Raw genomic sequence first — 17,248 nt, 5'->3', positions numbered from 1 at the left:
ACAATATGAAGACATTTTTAATGAATTTGTGAACATACTGTTTGACATTAAAAGGTAATAAGAAAATAATGCCTTCAGGAACCTCAATTGAAGTACTTTGCTTACGTAAATACTTCAAACTGACAGGATATTTTTAAAAGTGATTAATTGGATGTGACATTTGTAATGCATCCTGTTGAATATTCTTTCACCCTCATGGATCAGAATTAAAGACCATATAAAATGTAATTTTGCAACGTAGATGAGGAATCCTTGTCTGCAACGTGTAAAACTATGGTTCGTCATGACACAAAACAAACAGGAATCTTAAACTTATCACTATCTTCGATATCCGTATCCTTATAAGAATGACGTTTTCTCTGACACTCCCAACACTTACGGAAAATATTCATTAGATACTTGTGTGAAATCAAACACTAAATTTGTAATTCAAAACTAAGTGATTTAATGACAGGAATATCTGTATAGTTACCATTCAATCAATTTCCCAGAAATATAGCAGACTTAATTATAGCATGAAACACAGTCAACGGTAATACAATAGAAAACAACCATGGTTTACAGTACGATTCCCTATATGCATGTAGCTTATGTCGTACTTGGGATATCGTCTTGTTCAACTAACGGACTGCTTGTTTGGATTATATTTCGTAAACGACGTCTTCGCACGAATAGTAACATTATCATTGCCAGTCTGTCAATCAGTGATTTCTTATTAGGAGCAACAATAGCACCTGTAGAAGTAGTCCATACTCTACAGAAAAACTTTACTATTGTTGGTTATGGATGCTTAGCACATCAAGTCGTGATGATATATATACCACTTGTATCTATACTTCATTTACTGGTAGTTGCATTGGAACGATTTGTAAAAATTATGTATCCGCTTCGTTATGTTATCATTATAACAAGTAATAAAGTAGCCGTATTGATTGTTCTTGCTTGGACTGTTCCACTTTGTGTGTCTGTAGTACCCTTTACAACTTCGGACGTGTTTTCCACAGGAAATTCCTCTGACCAATCATGCTCTACGCTTGATCTACTTTCCTGTCCTTACCTTGCATTTGTGTTCACAGTTATTGGCGTTACCTGTATAATTATTACTTTCTTGTATGGAATTATATTGAAAATAGCCTGTCGTCATGCAAAAGAAATTCGATGTAGGAACTTTCGAATATGTAAACAGAAGGGAACTAACAATATACGTGAGTTAAGAATTGTCGGTGTATTAATAGTAACTGTTGGTTATTTCATAGTATCATGGACACCTTTTACTATTGCTGTTATTGAACAATGCATATCTTCCGGATATCCGGTCTTCTGGTATCCTGTCGTGTTTCTTGCTTATTTCAATTCTACAGTTAATCCGATGATATACGGAATAGGAAATAGGGATCTCAGAATGTCATTGATGGAGTTATGTTTTGGTAGGAAGCATGCACAAGTCCCTAGTTATGTTACCAAAATAACAACAATTGCACAATACGGGGATTCCGTTGTGGAAACAGCTTTTTAAGTTTGTTATAATTAAGGTGATATTGCAGGTATACTAGTACTTAATAATGTTGGATGACATGATGAAGATAACGTTAGAAGCATATTTGTTTATTGTTTTGCTGTGCTTAAATTTTAACCCCAACCTAATACACTAGGGATCAAGATGCTTAGATTTTATGTTTATAGAACAAAAACGAATTACAAGAAAGTGAAGAAATAAAAACATTATTTAAAGACACTAAATGTCGAATGTAAGTTTACTCTAAAGCTGATGATTTTTTATAGACCTAATTGATCGACTATTTTTATTTTTTATATTGTTTATATTCACTAAATAAGCTAACCACTGTATATGAAGCTATAATAAAATAATTGGAAAGGAGAAAAAATATATATCGACTTTTAAATACTGAAAGATTTTTGAAAAAAAACAATTATGGAAGATATCCCAAACAACTATTCCTGAATATTGGCGCTTGAATTTGGATGGAAGGATAATAATGTGACTGTTTTGTGAGCACTTAACCCAATCTTTCCAAAGAAGGTGGTGTGATAACACAGCGCGCACAAGAATAAATAAGGGGAAAAGTGCTTACCTCATCAGACATGTACAGAACACATACCCCATTAACCATGCTAACGACACGTGCAACGTACTAACTTAATATGCTTGTTTTTTGTAAATTTATTTTATTCATTGTTTCTAAAGATGATATATGTAATAAAGTAAATTTAGCTTGGATGCTTTACATGATGGTCTTAAACCATAGAAATTATACGAATGCCTGTTCCGAATGATCTCATTATAGATATCAGAATGTACGCCAGACTTATCTAAAAAGGATTCATCAGTGACACATGAGTTAAAAATGTTAAAAAGGCCGTACGAGTTGAAGAACTCGGAACAGGTTTACTTTTTCACACAATTGGTGTACTAGTACATCGAATCCATCAAGATTTAATTATATTGACTAAGAGTAAGTTATCGATCCTATTCAAAATTGTACATTGGTGATTAATTCATCGATTAAATTTGTACCTTCTTTCGGCGGAATAATTTTTTCATGCTTTATTAATGACAATGTAAGAGAGGTTGAACATACAAAATAAACATTCAAACTCAATAGTCGAATATAACCTAACAATGTCATGCCATGGCAAAAAAAGGGACAATAAAAACAAACAAAAAAACAATCCATAACATTCATCTGATAGTAAATATATATTTTTTACGGAGGTGAATATAAGCACCTTATGGTCATCACCGTACGGCATTCAACAATAATATAAACCTACACATTAGAGTTGAGGCTAAAAACACAAATACCAATTCATACATATTACATTATTGCTTGAAATAATGTTTCTTTCATCTACGGTCGTGTCTTGATTCCCCGTCACTCTCTTGACGTAATACCGCCCTGTTAATTCTCGCGTCAAGATATTTGTTTGAAAGGACACACATTCGAAGGGAGACAGAACATGAAGGTGGGATATTTATGATGCAACATAAAAAGGACACATTTATGAGTGGCGAATATAGATCTGAGACTGGACATAGATCTGAGGTTAACGTATAAAACTATGTTCGTCCGTTTCCGTTTAAACGTAAATATAAAAAAGAAGATGTGGTATGATTGCCAATGAGACAACTGTCCACAAGAGACCAACATGACACAGACATTAACAACTATAGGTAAGTTAAGATACTAAGTACTATGTAATTGAACATCACTGATATCAACACTAAAATTAGCACCAAAAGGTTAGAAAGTGTGTACGAGTTTATGATCTGAATATTTCTTACAGACAACATGATTAAATAGTAATACTGTCATACGTCACGAAAGGTATTTGCAATAAAGGTGGTCGACTTTAACAAGACCTTGCCAGAATAAACATTGTTGGTAGATTTATAAAATTTATATATGTTTCCACAATATGTCAGGTGAACATGTTAAACTGATGTATCCGAAGCTTTAATTATTTATTTTATTAAACCTAAAAGTAAATTTACTCGCTAAAGCCCAATAGGATGTTTATAAGAACGGTTTACCTTGATGTAACTAAATTGATCAGTCTTTCGTATCAAGTAAGGGTCAATAGCCGGATAGCATTTCAGCAATAATTGCCCCTCTAGCATATAGCATGCGTGCATAGATGTTAACTTTAACGTAAAGTGAATGTTTTAATATTTAGTCTCAAATCATGCCATTGCATTGAGTTTCAAGACAATTGAAGATTTGCAAATCATTGAGTAAACTTAGTTTCAATTTATAGTTTAAGACTTCATGCAGGTGTGTTTTATAAACAACCAGGCACATTAAAAATTTAATTTTCTCTATAATTAGCTGTTAATTTCTGTTATGATTGTTAAAAACAGACAGATAGCCATCAAATTTACCAGGCTTGTTTGCAGAACTATGTTGTGTAATATGTTATAATTGTCGTAACTGCAAACTTATCTCCTTCCACCGAGACCTGAATAAATACACACATCACCAGATTTTTACTTACACGAGAAACACGAATGGTGCCATTTGCAGAGAAAGATCTGCTTACCATTCTAGAGCACCGAAGAACATCCCCATTTTTTGTGGAGCTAGTGTTGCTCGGTCTTTGCTTTTCTAAGTTGCTTTGTGTACTGTTGTTTGTTAGTCTTTGTGTTTATGAATTGGAATGTCCTTTTTTATCCTTTGCCTATTTATTCACGTAAGAACTTTAAGATCGACCTAACTTATAACACTAAAATTTTAAATTTGTTTACCTAAATGCCTTTTGACTTCGTCCCAATTCGTAATCGACTTTATATAAAACACCAGTCTGATAAGACCTTTACAATATCATGAATATCCGGACTGTTGGGTCTTTGAACGCCATGTTGGCTACCTGGATATCTTTACTTAGTATTTGTTCCTCAGGTAAATATATATACATGTATATACTAATTTTGCATTGAACAGAAATGATACCATCCACAACAAATAATTGTAATCACGCGTAATCGTTCGGTCAAGATTAAGTAATTCGTCAAATGTTTTTTTTTTCAATTCTCACATATGCCATCTCCAGTGTAGTACTATATAGAATTAAGCTTTGTAATGTTTCACTATGTAACATGTGAAAGAAGATTTACATTATCTAATAACCTTTGCATGTTCACATTGTCTTAAAATAAACTGTAATTATAAATACAGGTCATTCACGTCAGTTTGCAAAACATGTTTTCCTCCTCAAATATCGGATCACGAAAAAAGTAAAGCTCGATGTTTGTTTTGTGAAAGGAAGAACTAAAATATGTTAGTATCTTTATGCAGAGCGTTAGCAATATACACTTTTATTTATCTTGTTACCACTTTTTTCTATTAAATGCAATGTAAAAATATGGCGTTTTGGCGTATTACATCTTTTATAGTACATATTAAGGCCTGCAACAATAACAAAATCGTATTCCATATCGTAATCAACAATAGATCCTTGAATACAAAAAAAAACCTATTAAAACAAGAAAACAAACGATATGCGTTTTGAAGAAGCTTTCCAAGACGCTGGGAGGTCAAATATGGTTGTAGCGCTCAAAACTTGTTTGGACAATTCTCCTTTGTAAACAAATTGATTACTGTTATATTCATTATCCTCTTGGACATTCATAATGCATGGTATTGGTTAGAACTATTACTAGATAAAACATATACATCCTTGTTTGATTGAAGCCTTCTTAACTACTAACTTATGTTAACCAGTGTTTGCTGGAACATGGAGTAATCCTAATTGCGCTCCTGGTAGAAACACCATTGTTCATCTTTTTGAATGGAAATGGTCAGATATTGCAGCAGAATGCGAGAAATTCCTGGGACCATATGGTTATTGCGGAGTACAGGTAAGCCTAGGCCTTAAAAAACACAAGATTATAACAAAGGCACCAAAAGTTGTTTCAGAAGTCTTTGAATTTTAGAACATCATTTCTGAAAGAATCATTTAGTTTCAGGAAGTTGCAATTGGTCATAGCAAATTTGATATAAAAAAAAAACGCCTTTTAAGATTAAAGGCACAGCATTTGCAGAATATTATCAGACAAACGATCTTTTATGTAATACAGTGAAACCTGTAAAAATCGAACCCCGATGAAACCGAACAATTTTTAAAGTCCCATCAAATTTCTATATTATTTAAAAGGGCACTAGCTGTCAAATTCATGTTCACCGATTTAAATCAAATTCTGATATTTGATGTATAACAATGTAAAATATTTATCCAAACTATTAAAAGTCTCAAATAACAATTAACAAGGCACTGACATGAACATACGTATCTTTCGTGTGTATTTTAGTCTAGACGTCATCTAATCAATTATCGAGTTGACCTCTCTAATCATCTGATGACCATATAAGCGATGTAAACATAAATATAGATATAAATAGATTAAGCAAACTCGTGTCGTTGAATTATTATAGGTCTATTAAATTTCATATTATAGATGAAAAATAAATGTTTATCATCGTTTGTATCTGTATAAAAATGATTTTCTGTGGATCGAATCAGTGATAAAAAAATTTACCTTTGTTTCACTTTCAATGTTGACGATTATTTTCCTTTAAATAATTTTACACGTACCATTTAAGTGTTATCGATCTCAAGCCAAGGGGTTAAATTGATGTTCACATGAATACGGATTCAATGAGGTCCAATTATTCACTTGCAAGTGAATTATTCATATTCAATGGTTTTTTTTAAAGTTATTTTGACAAAATTGAACCATACTGGCTGCTAAAAGGGAATTATTGTTTCATTATTTGCATTTCATTATTGATTGAGCCCAAAAAATAATATATTAGATTTTTTTTATATATCTCGAAGCTAGTGCTCCTTTAACGTTATTTGAACATGAAAAAAAACCACCAAACGATTCCTACTAATTACGAAATCCGAACGCTTTTTAAAGGCCCGTTAGTGATTGTGTATAAAGCATTACCTGTCAAAATCGATCGATAGCAATTAAAACAATGCTAATATTTAAATGATTTGCATGACTGGTTATACATTCACAGGCTGGCAGACGATCCTCGAGAGTATCATGATTGTAAATAAAACTAATTGTAATGCCATGTTGTAGGGTTTGTCTGTTACTGATTTTCATATAATTATCTTTATATTTACATACAAATTTGGCTTCGAAGAGAGGTTTTATTTGATGTGTTAGTTTTTTTATAATTATGTTTTTATAGTGACAATTACTACTGAGGATTTGTTTGGCAGTAGATTATCATAACGTTTCGTTCAATTTGGAATATATTTATTATCAACAATAGTAATATTTATTATCAAATATAGTAATATTTATTATCAAAAATAGTAATATTTATTATCAAAAATAGTAATATTTATTATCAAAAATAGTTATATTTATTCAATAATAATAATAATAATAATAATAATAATAATAATAATAATAATAATAATAATAATAATAATAGCAATAATAATAGCAATAATAATAATAATAATACTATAATAATAATAATAATATAATAATAATAATAATAATAATGATAATAATAATACTAAATTTTTTTAACAACTATGATTATAATTTGAACAATTTTAATTTATTGATAACTAGTTATAATGATAATAATTCAAATATAGAAAGATAGCTACATGCTACTGGGGATAACATAACAGTTTTTTTTTCGAATTTTGATCTTTTCTGTCAGTGTTCAAGTAGAGATAGTCTGTATGTATGAATTAAAATATACCGTCTAACCTTTTGGAACTAATTTTAGTATTGATGTAATGTATGTTCCTTTAAATAAGCCCTATTCAACTGATCAACTGAAATCATCAGAAGGAACAAAAGTTTTACATTAGATAAAATTCAATACATCTTTAAGTTCTAATTTTATGAATAGAAATAAAAAAACGTTAACTCACGATCAAAAAAGAATGACGGTATATAGCTACCACATCACCTAAATAAATTGAATTATAAAGGTAACAGAACAGTGACAAGTGCTAACACTGATTGCTGAGCCAACTTAGGAAACATAATGTTTTTATAAATTGATTTCTGTTAAAAGAGATGAAAGATACCAGAGGGACATTCAAACTCGTCAGTCCTAACCAACCAATAGCATGACAAAAAAATAAGAAAAACGACAGTACACAAATACAACATACAAAAACTAAAAACTGAACAACACGGAACACCAAACACCCATTGGGTGATCTCAGGTGATCCAGAACTGTATGCAGATCCTGCTCCACCTTGTGCAAGGTCGTGTTTCTCATGTTAGTATAAACCCAACGATATTTCGTATTTTCTAAGTTACGTTCGAGGAAAAGAGGACGGAATTACGGTGTAGAAAATTCGAACATATTCGTCGTATTCTTTGAAACAGAAATTTTATTTATGAATAATTTCAACTAAAGGTACACTTAACAACTGTTCTTACTGTCTTTAGATCTGCTTTGATTGGATCGGATGGCCAAACCTATTTTAAATAAACTTCTAGTTTGTTCTCTTGTGCTGTAATACCACTGTACGGGCAGAATTTGAAAGTTATAATACAACTATATTCTTTAGAAGTCTGACCGAAGAAAGGAGTCTGTTATTTATTTTTGTCTTTGATAAAAGTCCTTCTATTGTTTTTTTTTTTAATTATTGTTCTAATTGGGACTTTCCAATGTTGTCATGTCAGGGTTAACTACCCCTAGATGTCTCTCGTAAATTGATATGCCATTATACGATGATACCGCATCTTTTTTTATTATGCCAACAGCTTGTACATTAAACCTTATACACAAGCTATAGATCAAATAACAAAAAATACCTAACTCCATGAATAGTTTCAGAACGAAACTTCCCATATCAATGAAAATGGAGAAATAAAAAGCTCAAAAACACCAAACGAAAACAAAAGCTGTTATATTCCTGACTTGGTATAGGCAGTCTGTATGTAGAAAATGTGGATTAAACTTAGTCATTTTAGTTTCACAACTCGCTAGTTGTCCAGTTTTTACTGGTGAATCATTTGAAAAGACAGTCAATTAATAGCTGTTTTGTAAGAATTTTAATTTGATCGAAATGTATTATATTTAATTTTATTCTAAGATTAAAACACCTGATCTTAACGTATTGTATAACTACCCTGTTAACACTAAAACATGTGAATTTGTTAGTTTGAATCTCGCACCACTCATATCTTAGTTGACTAGGATTATAAATTCTCCTACCAAAAGTCGAATGTTCTTTCCGAACATTTCGGCTTCTTTAAAAAAAAAAAGACTTACCGCAAAGAATTAACACAATAGTGGTGAAATTGACGATAAACACCAATATGTCAATTAATCAATCTTTACGTTTTGTTATATTCTAATAATGTATTAGGTTTCTCCGCCAAACGAGAACCGTGTTGTGACGTCACCAAATCGACCATGGTGGGAAAGATATCAACCTGTCAGTTATAAATTAATCACCAGAAGTGGTAACGAGGCTCAGTTCACTGATATGGTACAAAGATGTAATAAAGCTAATGTGAGGTGAGAAATTTATCAAGCATATTGTAACAGCAATCCTTTTTCATTCATACACTCTTGTATAGTATCATTAGAACGCCTCTTGACTTTGTCGTTTGTAATTACAAATTTAGTTTGATATGAATGATACAGAAACCGTCAAACAGAAAAGAGGTCAACACACGGTATCGTTTCTTAACTGTATTATATATGTTACTTCAGATTTTCTTCAATTGATCGTGTTTTTAAAAAATAAATTCTTAATCAATGACTTATTGATAACATGGATGGATATGTTATTTTAACTACAGATCTTACACTAGATACAAGCTTGCATGTCGTATTTAAAGGCTAGTTGATTTCTGAAATATTTCTTAAAATGATGGTTTGACTATTTCCATACAAATTCTCAAAGAAATATACATATCACTGAAGTAGCATGCATTCATTTTGTGTGCCTTTTACGTTGTTTATTTCTTCTTTGTTGAAAAATAGCAAACGTTTTCAGATATATCATGTTCTTTAAGTTCTGTATGAGCAAACTATAACGAAATCAATATATCAAAATTTTCTCTAGGATTTATGTTGACGCTGTAATAAACCACATGACAGGAGCCGGTGGGCATGGAACAGGAACAGGTGGGTCCCACTGGAATGGTGGTGCCATGAGTTACCCAGGCGTTCCTTTTTCATCGTGGGATTTCAACGGAAACAGGGAATGCCATTCTGGAGATTTGAATATCCATAACTATGGAAACAAAGAGGAAGTACGAAACTGCCGTCTGGTGTCCTTGACAGACTTAAAACTAGGAAAAGAATATGTAAGAAGCAAGATAGCAGAGTATATGAACCACCTTATCTCCATAGGTGTTGCTGGTTTCCGGATGGATGCTGCTAAACACATGTGGCCCGGTGACCTACAAGCTATATATGGAAAGCTGCATGGCTTAAATTCAAAGTATTTCCCTGGTTCTCCGAGACCATTCATATTCCAAGAAGTAATTGATATGGGTGGAGAAGCTATCAGTGCTTCGGAATACACAGGATTTGCACGTGTTACGAATTTCATCTATGGAATTAAACTTGCACAAGTTTTCAGGAGACAGAATGCGGCAAAATATTTAAGGAATTGGGGTCGACCCTGGAATATGCCAAGTAGCAATGATGTTGTCGTATTCATTGATAACCATGACAACCAGAGAGGTCATGGTGGAGGAGGTGGGTTAAACTAAAATGTATATTTATTATCCATTACGAACTGATAGCATTTTTTAGTCAAATACACACGTTAAACCTGGAGTCAAATACACATGTTAAACCTGTAGTCAAATACACACGTTAAACCTGTAGTCAAATACACACGTTAAACTTGTAGTCAAATACTCACTTAGAACCTGGTGAAAATTTGGAGAAAACATATTGTCTGAATGTACTTTAGGCCTGGTTTTGTCTGGAACAGATTTGTCATTAGGTCTACGGCAGTGACAGAAGAACAAAGATATGTCTGGTCTATGAAAAGTGGAATTAATAATGCTTGTTTGCTTGCAATTTTATTTAGTAGTCCGATGTTAACTAATTGCTTTTTAATAGTGTCAAATTCAAGAATACTGTCAAGATTCAATACATACTAAACAATATATATTGAAAAAAAAAATGCAAGTAGGCGGAAAGAACATGCCATTAAATCAGACTACTTTCCATAAAAATCTGAGGACAACCATGTGAACAATTTGAAGTCACAAAACCACATAAACGATGAGTAAATCCCATATTGGAAACCCATGTTTGACAATAATTCGGAATGTTTGATTAAAAAAAAATACGAATGGCCTGATTAATACTTGATGAATACATGTAAATCAATAAGTAATAAAATCATAAGCAATATTTTTATGTGTCATGCTTTAAGCTGTTTCAGTTATATTATGTTCAGACGAATAAAATTTATAATTAACGGAAAGCTAACTACTATATGGGCTGTTTCGAAAGAGGCAAGTAAAAGCGGCTGTAAAAGGAAGAAATTTAAAACTATACCAATGGTACTAATTTTTTTTCAGGAGGTGTACTGACACATAGCGACCCTAAAAGATATAAAATGGCAACTGCTTTTATGTTGGCACATCCTTATGGTTTCACAAGAGTGATGAGCAGTTTCAGTTTTGGCAGGTCATTTTTATTATCTATTTATGGTGTTTCATTATTCAATCTGTATTAGAATATAATAATACAAAAAGGTAGGATTGTGTACTTTAATACATAGACTACCCTTGGTAACAGTTTCATAAATATAATAAAATGTACTGATTAGACTATCTTTTTATTATTGTATTTGATAACATAGAGGAGGTCAAACTAAGTCAATGACTTCAAACTAACCCCTAAAGCAAAATCCAAATAATAAAATTTAAAAAAAAACAAACACAGGACATGGCTAGATACCATTTGAGCTTTGGTGTCGAGGAAAAACGCTGAAAGATAATTTGTTCACAGAACTTCATTTTCTAAGTGGAAAATAAAAGTTACAACAACTAATTGTAATTTATCTGGTATAATGTTCTATCGAGAAGGTAATCCTTATTTCAGTTCCATACATTTTTTAATTAACCGATTTATTTTTTTCAAAAATAAATTCAAGTCTCACACATATAATTCATCTTTGTCTCACGCATTAATAAACATTGTTGCAAACTCATAAATCGAAAATAAACTGACAAATTCATGGCTAAAAAAACAAAAACAGACACACATGAAAAAAATGCTGCATAAATATAACATAGAACAATACAAACTATTATTTATTGACAATTTCTTAAAAGATAGGTTAAATAAATTATGTCAACATGAAGCCATTATACATATTTTAGTTTATAAGGTCTTGAATGCCAATACTTATCATTCGTTTGTAAACAGTTGTCATATCCGAAACATGTGTTTATTTCCTTATCCTGTACAAGTGAATAGAATATATGCCAATTATAAGGTACCCAATCAGAATCGATATTGGTTAAGTAATGATTTCAACATGAATAAAAAAAAACTAATGGCTTCGCTTAGAAAAAATATACGTCATATGCAAGCAGACATATGTTTCCTTCTTAGTTTCAAACACGATGTCACAAGAAGGGCAAATGAAACCGTTCCTTTATAAGATTAAAGTCATCATCACGAATAGATTGACCGATACTGTGTCATTGTCTTGACTCGCTAGTTACAAGTTTTAGGGATATCATATATAATAGACCTCACACCTCGTCTTTAGCCGATTGTGTTCCTTTCCAAATTGTGTTTTTTTAATGAGTTTGGTTTTTATGGCATGTGATGCATACATATCTTAGAACGCTTACCCTGACGAAGCAACTTTTCTCTGTCATTTCCGAGTTCTTGCGACTTTACTTTTTTTTTTTATTTTTTATCTTTATTTGTGCATTCCTAGTCAATTTACGTGATTCGGACATATGTTATCCCTAGTCATTTTCTGAGATATGGAAATAATTCATTTTTTAGAAAACAAATGATGTGTGTTAAATGTAAATAACATGATCAAAATATTTACACTGTTATTTGTTTGTGTTTATTTTGATTTTATGACAACCCGAACTATAGCCCCATACCTTGTTGATATTGTCTATGATAAAAATTCTTACGCAAATGATTCAATCAATAAAATGTTCAAATATATTTTATAGTTCCGACGACGGACCTCCTCATAATGGAGATATGTCTACAAAGAGTGTTAACTTGGGAACGAAAACGATATGTGGCAATGGCTGGGTATGTTATGATTAAATTTTGATAAAATACTGTTAACCAACTTATTTTTGCGAGTAGAAAAATTATTGCGAATATGTAAAACTAAAACCTTTCCTTGTTAAGCTACATCAAGTAAAGAAGAAACTAGATAGCCGCGTAGTGAACTAGAAAGGAAAACACGCTGAACAAAGTTTCCGCGAAAATAAGTTAGTTTACAATAATAAAACTATGGCTACAAACTCATAAGAAATAACAGATTTATAGTTGAGCTATTACATGTATGTATATATTTAAGAAAACAACAACATCTTAACAGTTCATAAAAAAAGGGCACCATTGGTATTGGTCATCTCATTATTACGTAAAATTCAGGACCTCCCGAAGAAAACACAATTAATGTGACATGGCGCTTCAAGTACAATATGGTCTGTTTTACCGATATACGAGTTGTCAATACCGTTCTACTATATCATTAAAGACTTAACCATATACATGTAAAGGTTTATTTTACGTAAGAAATACAATGTTGAAAAGGAAGATTGTTCAAGATGTATGTATATACATTGTACGACAATTGGTTCTGATGGTATCTTTTATAATCATCGAGATCAAATGATAACTATTCCGCACTGTTATTAGTGTTTATTGGCTATGCAATTATTGCTGATATAACAAAAGGTATGTTTCGATTTGAATACAAAACAAATTGCTTGTATACATATTCATACAGGAAAAGTTTGTTTTGTAAATCTATAAACAAAGGAAAACAAACTACTGTTTTTTCGTCGCTTCTGAAATCTTCTATGAAAGAAATACGTTATCAACCAATGTATTGCTAACAGAATGCACCACAAAATGAAGAGGAAAATGTAACTTTCTGGTCAACAGATTGTAAAAGATAAATTTTAAAGTATAAATAAATGTTGTTTTTTTTTTAAATAAGAAAACTGCAGTTGTTATTAAACAGTTGCCTTCAAACCATGCAACCATCGATTTTTTTACAGGTGTGCGAGCATAGATGGCGTCAAATATTTAACATGGTGGCATTCAGAAATGTTGTAATGGGAACCAATATGCAACATTGGTGGGATAATGGAAACTACCAAATAGCATTTTCTCGAGGAAATAAAGGATTTATTGCGATAAATTTGGAAACGTCTGACATTAATAGAAACTTACAAACTGGACTCCCACAAGGCACTTACTGTGATGTCATATCCGGAAGTTATGATGGTAGCAAATGCACTGGTAAAGAAGTACATGTAAATGGAGATGGAAGTGCTCATTTCAATATTAGGAGTAATTCAGATGACCCAATGATGGCGATACATATAGGTATGTTTTTCTATGTTGTGATGTTTCAATATTGTTTCAGATAAAGGTGACGTTTGGTACCTATTTAAACGTTTAACCCTACTGCATTTATTCGCACCTGTTTTAAGTGAAGAATCTGATGTTGAGTTGTTGTCGTTTGTTTATGTGATTTATAACTGCTTCTCGTTTTTCGTTTTTATACATACATGTAGCTTAGACCATTGGTTTTCTCGTTTAAATGGATTTACACTAGTCATTTTTTTGGGACGCTGTTTAGCTTGTTGTTCGATATGACCTAAGGCTCAGTGTTGAATACCCTAATTTCACCTATAATGGTTTAATTTTGAGACTTGGATGAAGAGTTGTCTTATTGGCACTCATACCACATCTTCTTTTATCTAGGAACCTGTAAAGAAATAGGTTTATGTACATTAAGTTATATCATGTTAAGAAAAGTAAAAGGGAGACAGAAGATAAGAAAGGGATATTTAAACCCATTATTCAAAGAGAAATTGAAAAAGCCATGCTAAAAAAAATCCCCTTCAAAGGGCAATAGACACACATTAATTTTGTACCAAAAAAAACAAAACAATATAACAACGAAATGCAAAACAAACCCGAAGCAAAACCGGGAATGGTCTCCGGTGTTCCGGAAATGATTAGTCAGTCTCGTTCCACATGTGAAACACGTCAGGTTGCTCTTTCTCATTCATTTGCATAATGTAGATACATATAAGCTTAAGCTATTTATTTATATGTTGCATGATATCTTTACAGTATTCAGTACTTTCAATTGAATAAGCAAGGACATAGCTGAATGGAGTCAAAATATCTGAATAATTTTCGTTATTTTTTTTCAGGTGCTAAAAAAGGCAGTCAGAGAAAAGTTACAACGTAAAACAACACGCATTTCTAATCCTCACACTGATAATCACACGATAAATTGTAATCAATTGATCCAGTATAACATTTGATAATATATCTTTAAATAAATGTAAAAGTTGTATACAGAAACAAAAAATATTGTTTTGTTTTTTCTTATCCGGATGAAAAACAGACGAGGTGTTTGATTCCGAATGGTCAATTAATAGTTATCAAAGGATTATAATCTAATAAGCCAGACGCGCGCTTCGTCTACATAAGACTCATCACTGACGCTCAGATCAAAATACTTATAAAGCCAAACAAGTACAAAGTTTGAAAGCAATGAGGACCCAAAATTCCAAAATTTTGTGCCAAATACGGCTAAGGTTATCTATTCCTGGGACAAGAAAATCCTTAGTTTTTCGAAAAAAAAGTTTTGTTTAATAACGGTAAATTTTTCAATCCTTAAAAAAAACTAATACAAGCCAGAATATTTTTTTTCTTAATTGCGTCGACCTTTTGCAAAAGGCATTTACTCAATATTAAGGAAAAGACAACATTTGTTTCATCTATTGCGAAATTCATGTTTTGATCCCAGGTCAACATTTTTGTAAATTCTGAGATCTCTCATTTTTGTTATTGTATTAAGACAATATTGAATAAAACCTTATATGAATTATAAAGATAATCTTAAAATAGATACAAGGACTTATATTGTGTATGCCTGACGCGCGCCTCGTCTACACACGACTCATCACTGACACCCGAATCCGAAAAAAACCATTGTGTTTTAATTTTCAGAAGTTCATTATCAAAGCATTTGTTATTTCTGAATATTTGAAGGTAAGAAAAGACTGTTCTTTTTGTGAATATATATGGTTTAAATTATCTCAATTAACAGAAGAAATGTTTCGGAAGTATCTTGAGTAAAGACATATACATTTATTCGTCATAAGGTGTGTTCGAAAAAACGTTATAAGTAAAAATGACCAAATACTTAAAATTAAGTCAACAGAAGGTCTAGATAGAATCAACAAATGATCAAATGTGTCTGGGACAACAATAACATGTTTCATAAGATAAAATAGAAATACAGCAAATACGATGTGTCATTTAATCATGCCAGTACCGAAGCGTTAATTTCTAGGCGGTTAAATCAAATATATTCGCAACACAATGTTGTTGGATGAATTCATGGATCAGTCATACTTTTTGTCAAAGCATATGTCCAGAAAACATGGAATAATCGTTACCATAAATCGATCCGGAATCTCGTGAATGTTGTAGATATATTGTGTCACCTTTCTGTAGTGTCAGTATTACTTGGAGTGTTCCAGCAACGCCATGTGTCTTTGCACAATGAGCCCGAGCAATAACATGTCCATTCTTCATTAAGTTTATTTCAAGCCACATGTCACCATTTGAAATGAAATTTGCGGAAAACTCATATACACCCGTCTTTGGTGAATTAAAAATGCCAGTGTTGACGTCATAACCATTTCCAATATTGGTTACTACGTTTGGAAATTTTAGCACGTCATTTCTCCCAAGGTTTTGAGTTGTCTTTAATGTTGCAAAGAAAGCTGGCTTGATTTCTGAAAGTGAAAAAAAAACCACAATGATATTTATCATAGCTTTACGTGTGTTAGCATTTTGATAGTCCTTCTAGTATTTATTGATACAATAACCAGACATTAATAAACACTGTCATTATTAAAAGCTCTTACATTTACTATACATACTTCTCGTGTATTCATTTATAATGAATCGATTAGGTACTATCCTATGATCACAATTAGTGCCTCCTTTTTTTGTTGTCGTCATAGTAAACTTTTAATCAGAGTGTTTTATTTCTTAAATCTTTAACTTTCCCTTTTTCGTTTATTTCTACGTTTTGTTGTGGTGAAAATGAAAGAAGTGAGTTAAATTAAACTTTTGTATGCTTTATTTTAACTGTCTAGTGGCTAGGTCTAGTGCAAAATGGTATTATGTACAGTTTTCGAGATATATTTTGCCTTGTCTATACAAGTAAATAAAATGGAAAATGGAAATGGGGAATGTGTCAAAGAGACAACAACCGGACCACAGAAAAAAACAACAGCAGAAGGTCACAACAGGTCTTCAATGTAGCGACAAATTCCCGCACCCGGAGGCGTCGTTCAGCTGGCCCCTAAACAAATATATACTAGTTCAGTGATAATGAACGCCATACTAATTTCCAAATTGTACACAAGAAACTAAAATTAAAATAATACAAGACTAACAAAGGCCAGAGGCTCATGACTTGGGACAGGCGCAAACATGCGGC

The 17,248-nt window shown here is 31.9% G+C and overlaps 1 protein-coding gene across 1 annotated transcript; it reads left to right on the top strand.

Annotated features, from left to right (window-relative positions):
- Positions 1 to 4,291: 4,291 nt before the first annotated feature.
- LOC143053787 (alpha-amylase-like) lies at positions 4,292 to 15,097 on the top strand. Its single transcript, XM_076226570.1, has 8 exons — positions 4,292 to 4,418; positions 5,241 to 5,377; positions 8,885 to 9,036; positions 9,590 to 10,230; positions 11,070 to 11,178; positions 12,699 to 12,783; positions 13,767 to 14,097; positions 14,937 to 15,097. The coding sequence occupies exons 1-8, from the start codon at positions 4,343 to 4,345 to the stop codon at positions 14,972 to 14,974; spliced, it is 1,569 nt and encodes a 522-aa protein (XP_076082685.1). The 5' UTR covers positions 4,292 to 4,342; the 3' UTR covers positions 14,975 to 15,097.
- The last annotated feature ends 2,151 nt before the right edge of the window (positions 15,098 to 17,248 follow it).

Source organism: Mytilus galloprovincialis, chromosome 12 (genome assembly GCF_965363235.1).
Source record: "Mytilus galloprovincialis chromosome 12, xbMytGall1.hap1.1, whole genome shotgun sequence".
Classification (NCBI taxonomy): Eukaryota; Metazoa; Mollusca; class Bivalvia; order Mytilida; family Mytilidae; genus Mytilus; species Mytilus galloprovincialis.
The sequence above is the reverse complement of the archived record's forward strand: the minus strand, read 5'-3'. Positions and strand labels throughout refer to the sequence as shown.

Excerpts from the sequence above, each read along its gene's own strand:
- LOC143053787 (XM_076226570.1), top strand. The coding sequence starts at position 4,343 with ATGAATATCCGGACTGTTGGGTCTTTGAACGCCATGTTGGCTACCTGG. Across the intron at positions 12,784-13,766 it reads CGATATGTGGCAATGGCTGG|GTGTGCGAGCATAGATGGCG; the intron begins GTATGTTATGAT and ends ATTTTTTTACAG. Across the intron at positions 14,098-14,936 it reads AATGATGGCGATACATATAG|GTGCTAAAAAAGGCAGTCAG; the intron begins GTATGTTTTTCT and ends ATTTTTTTTCAG.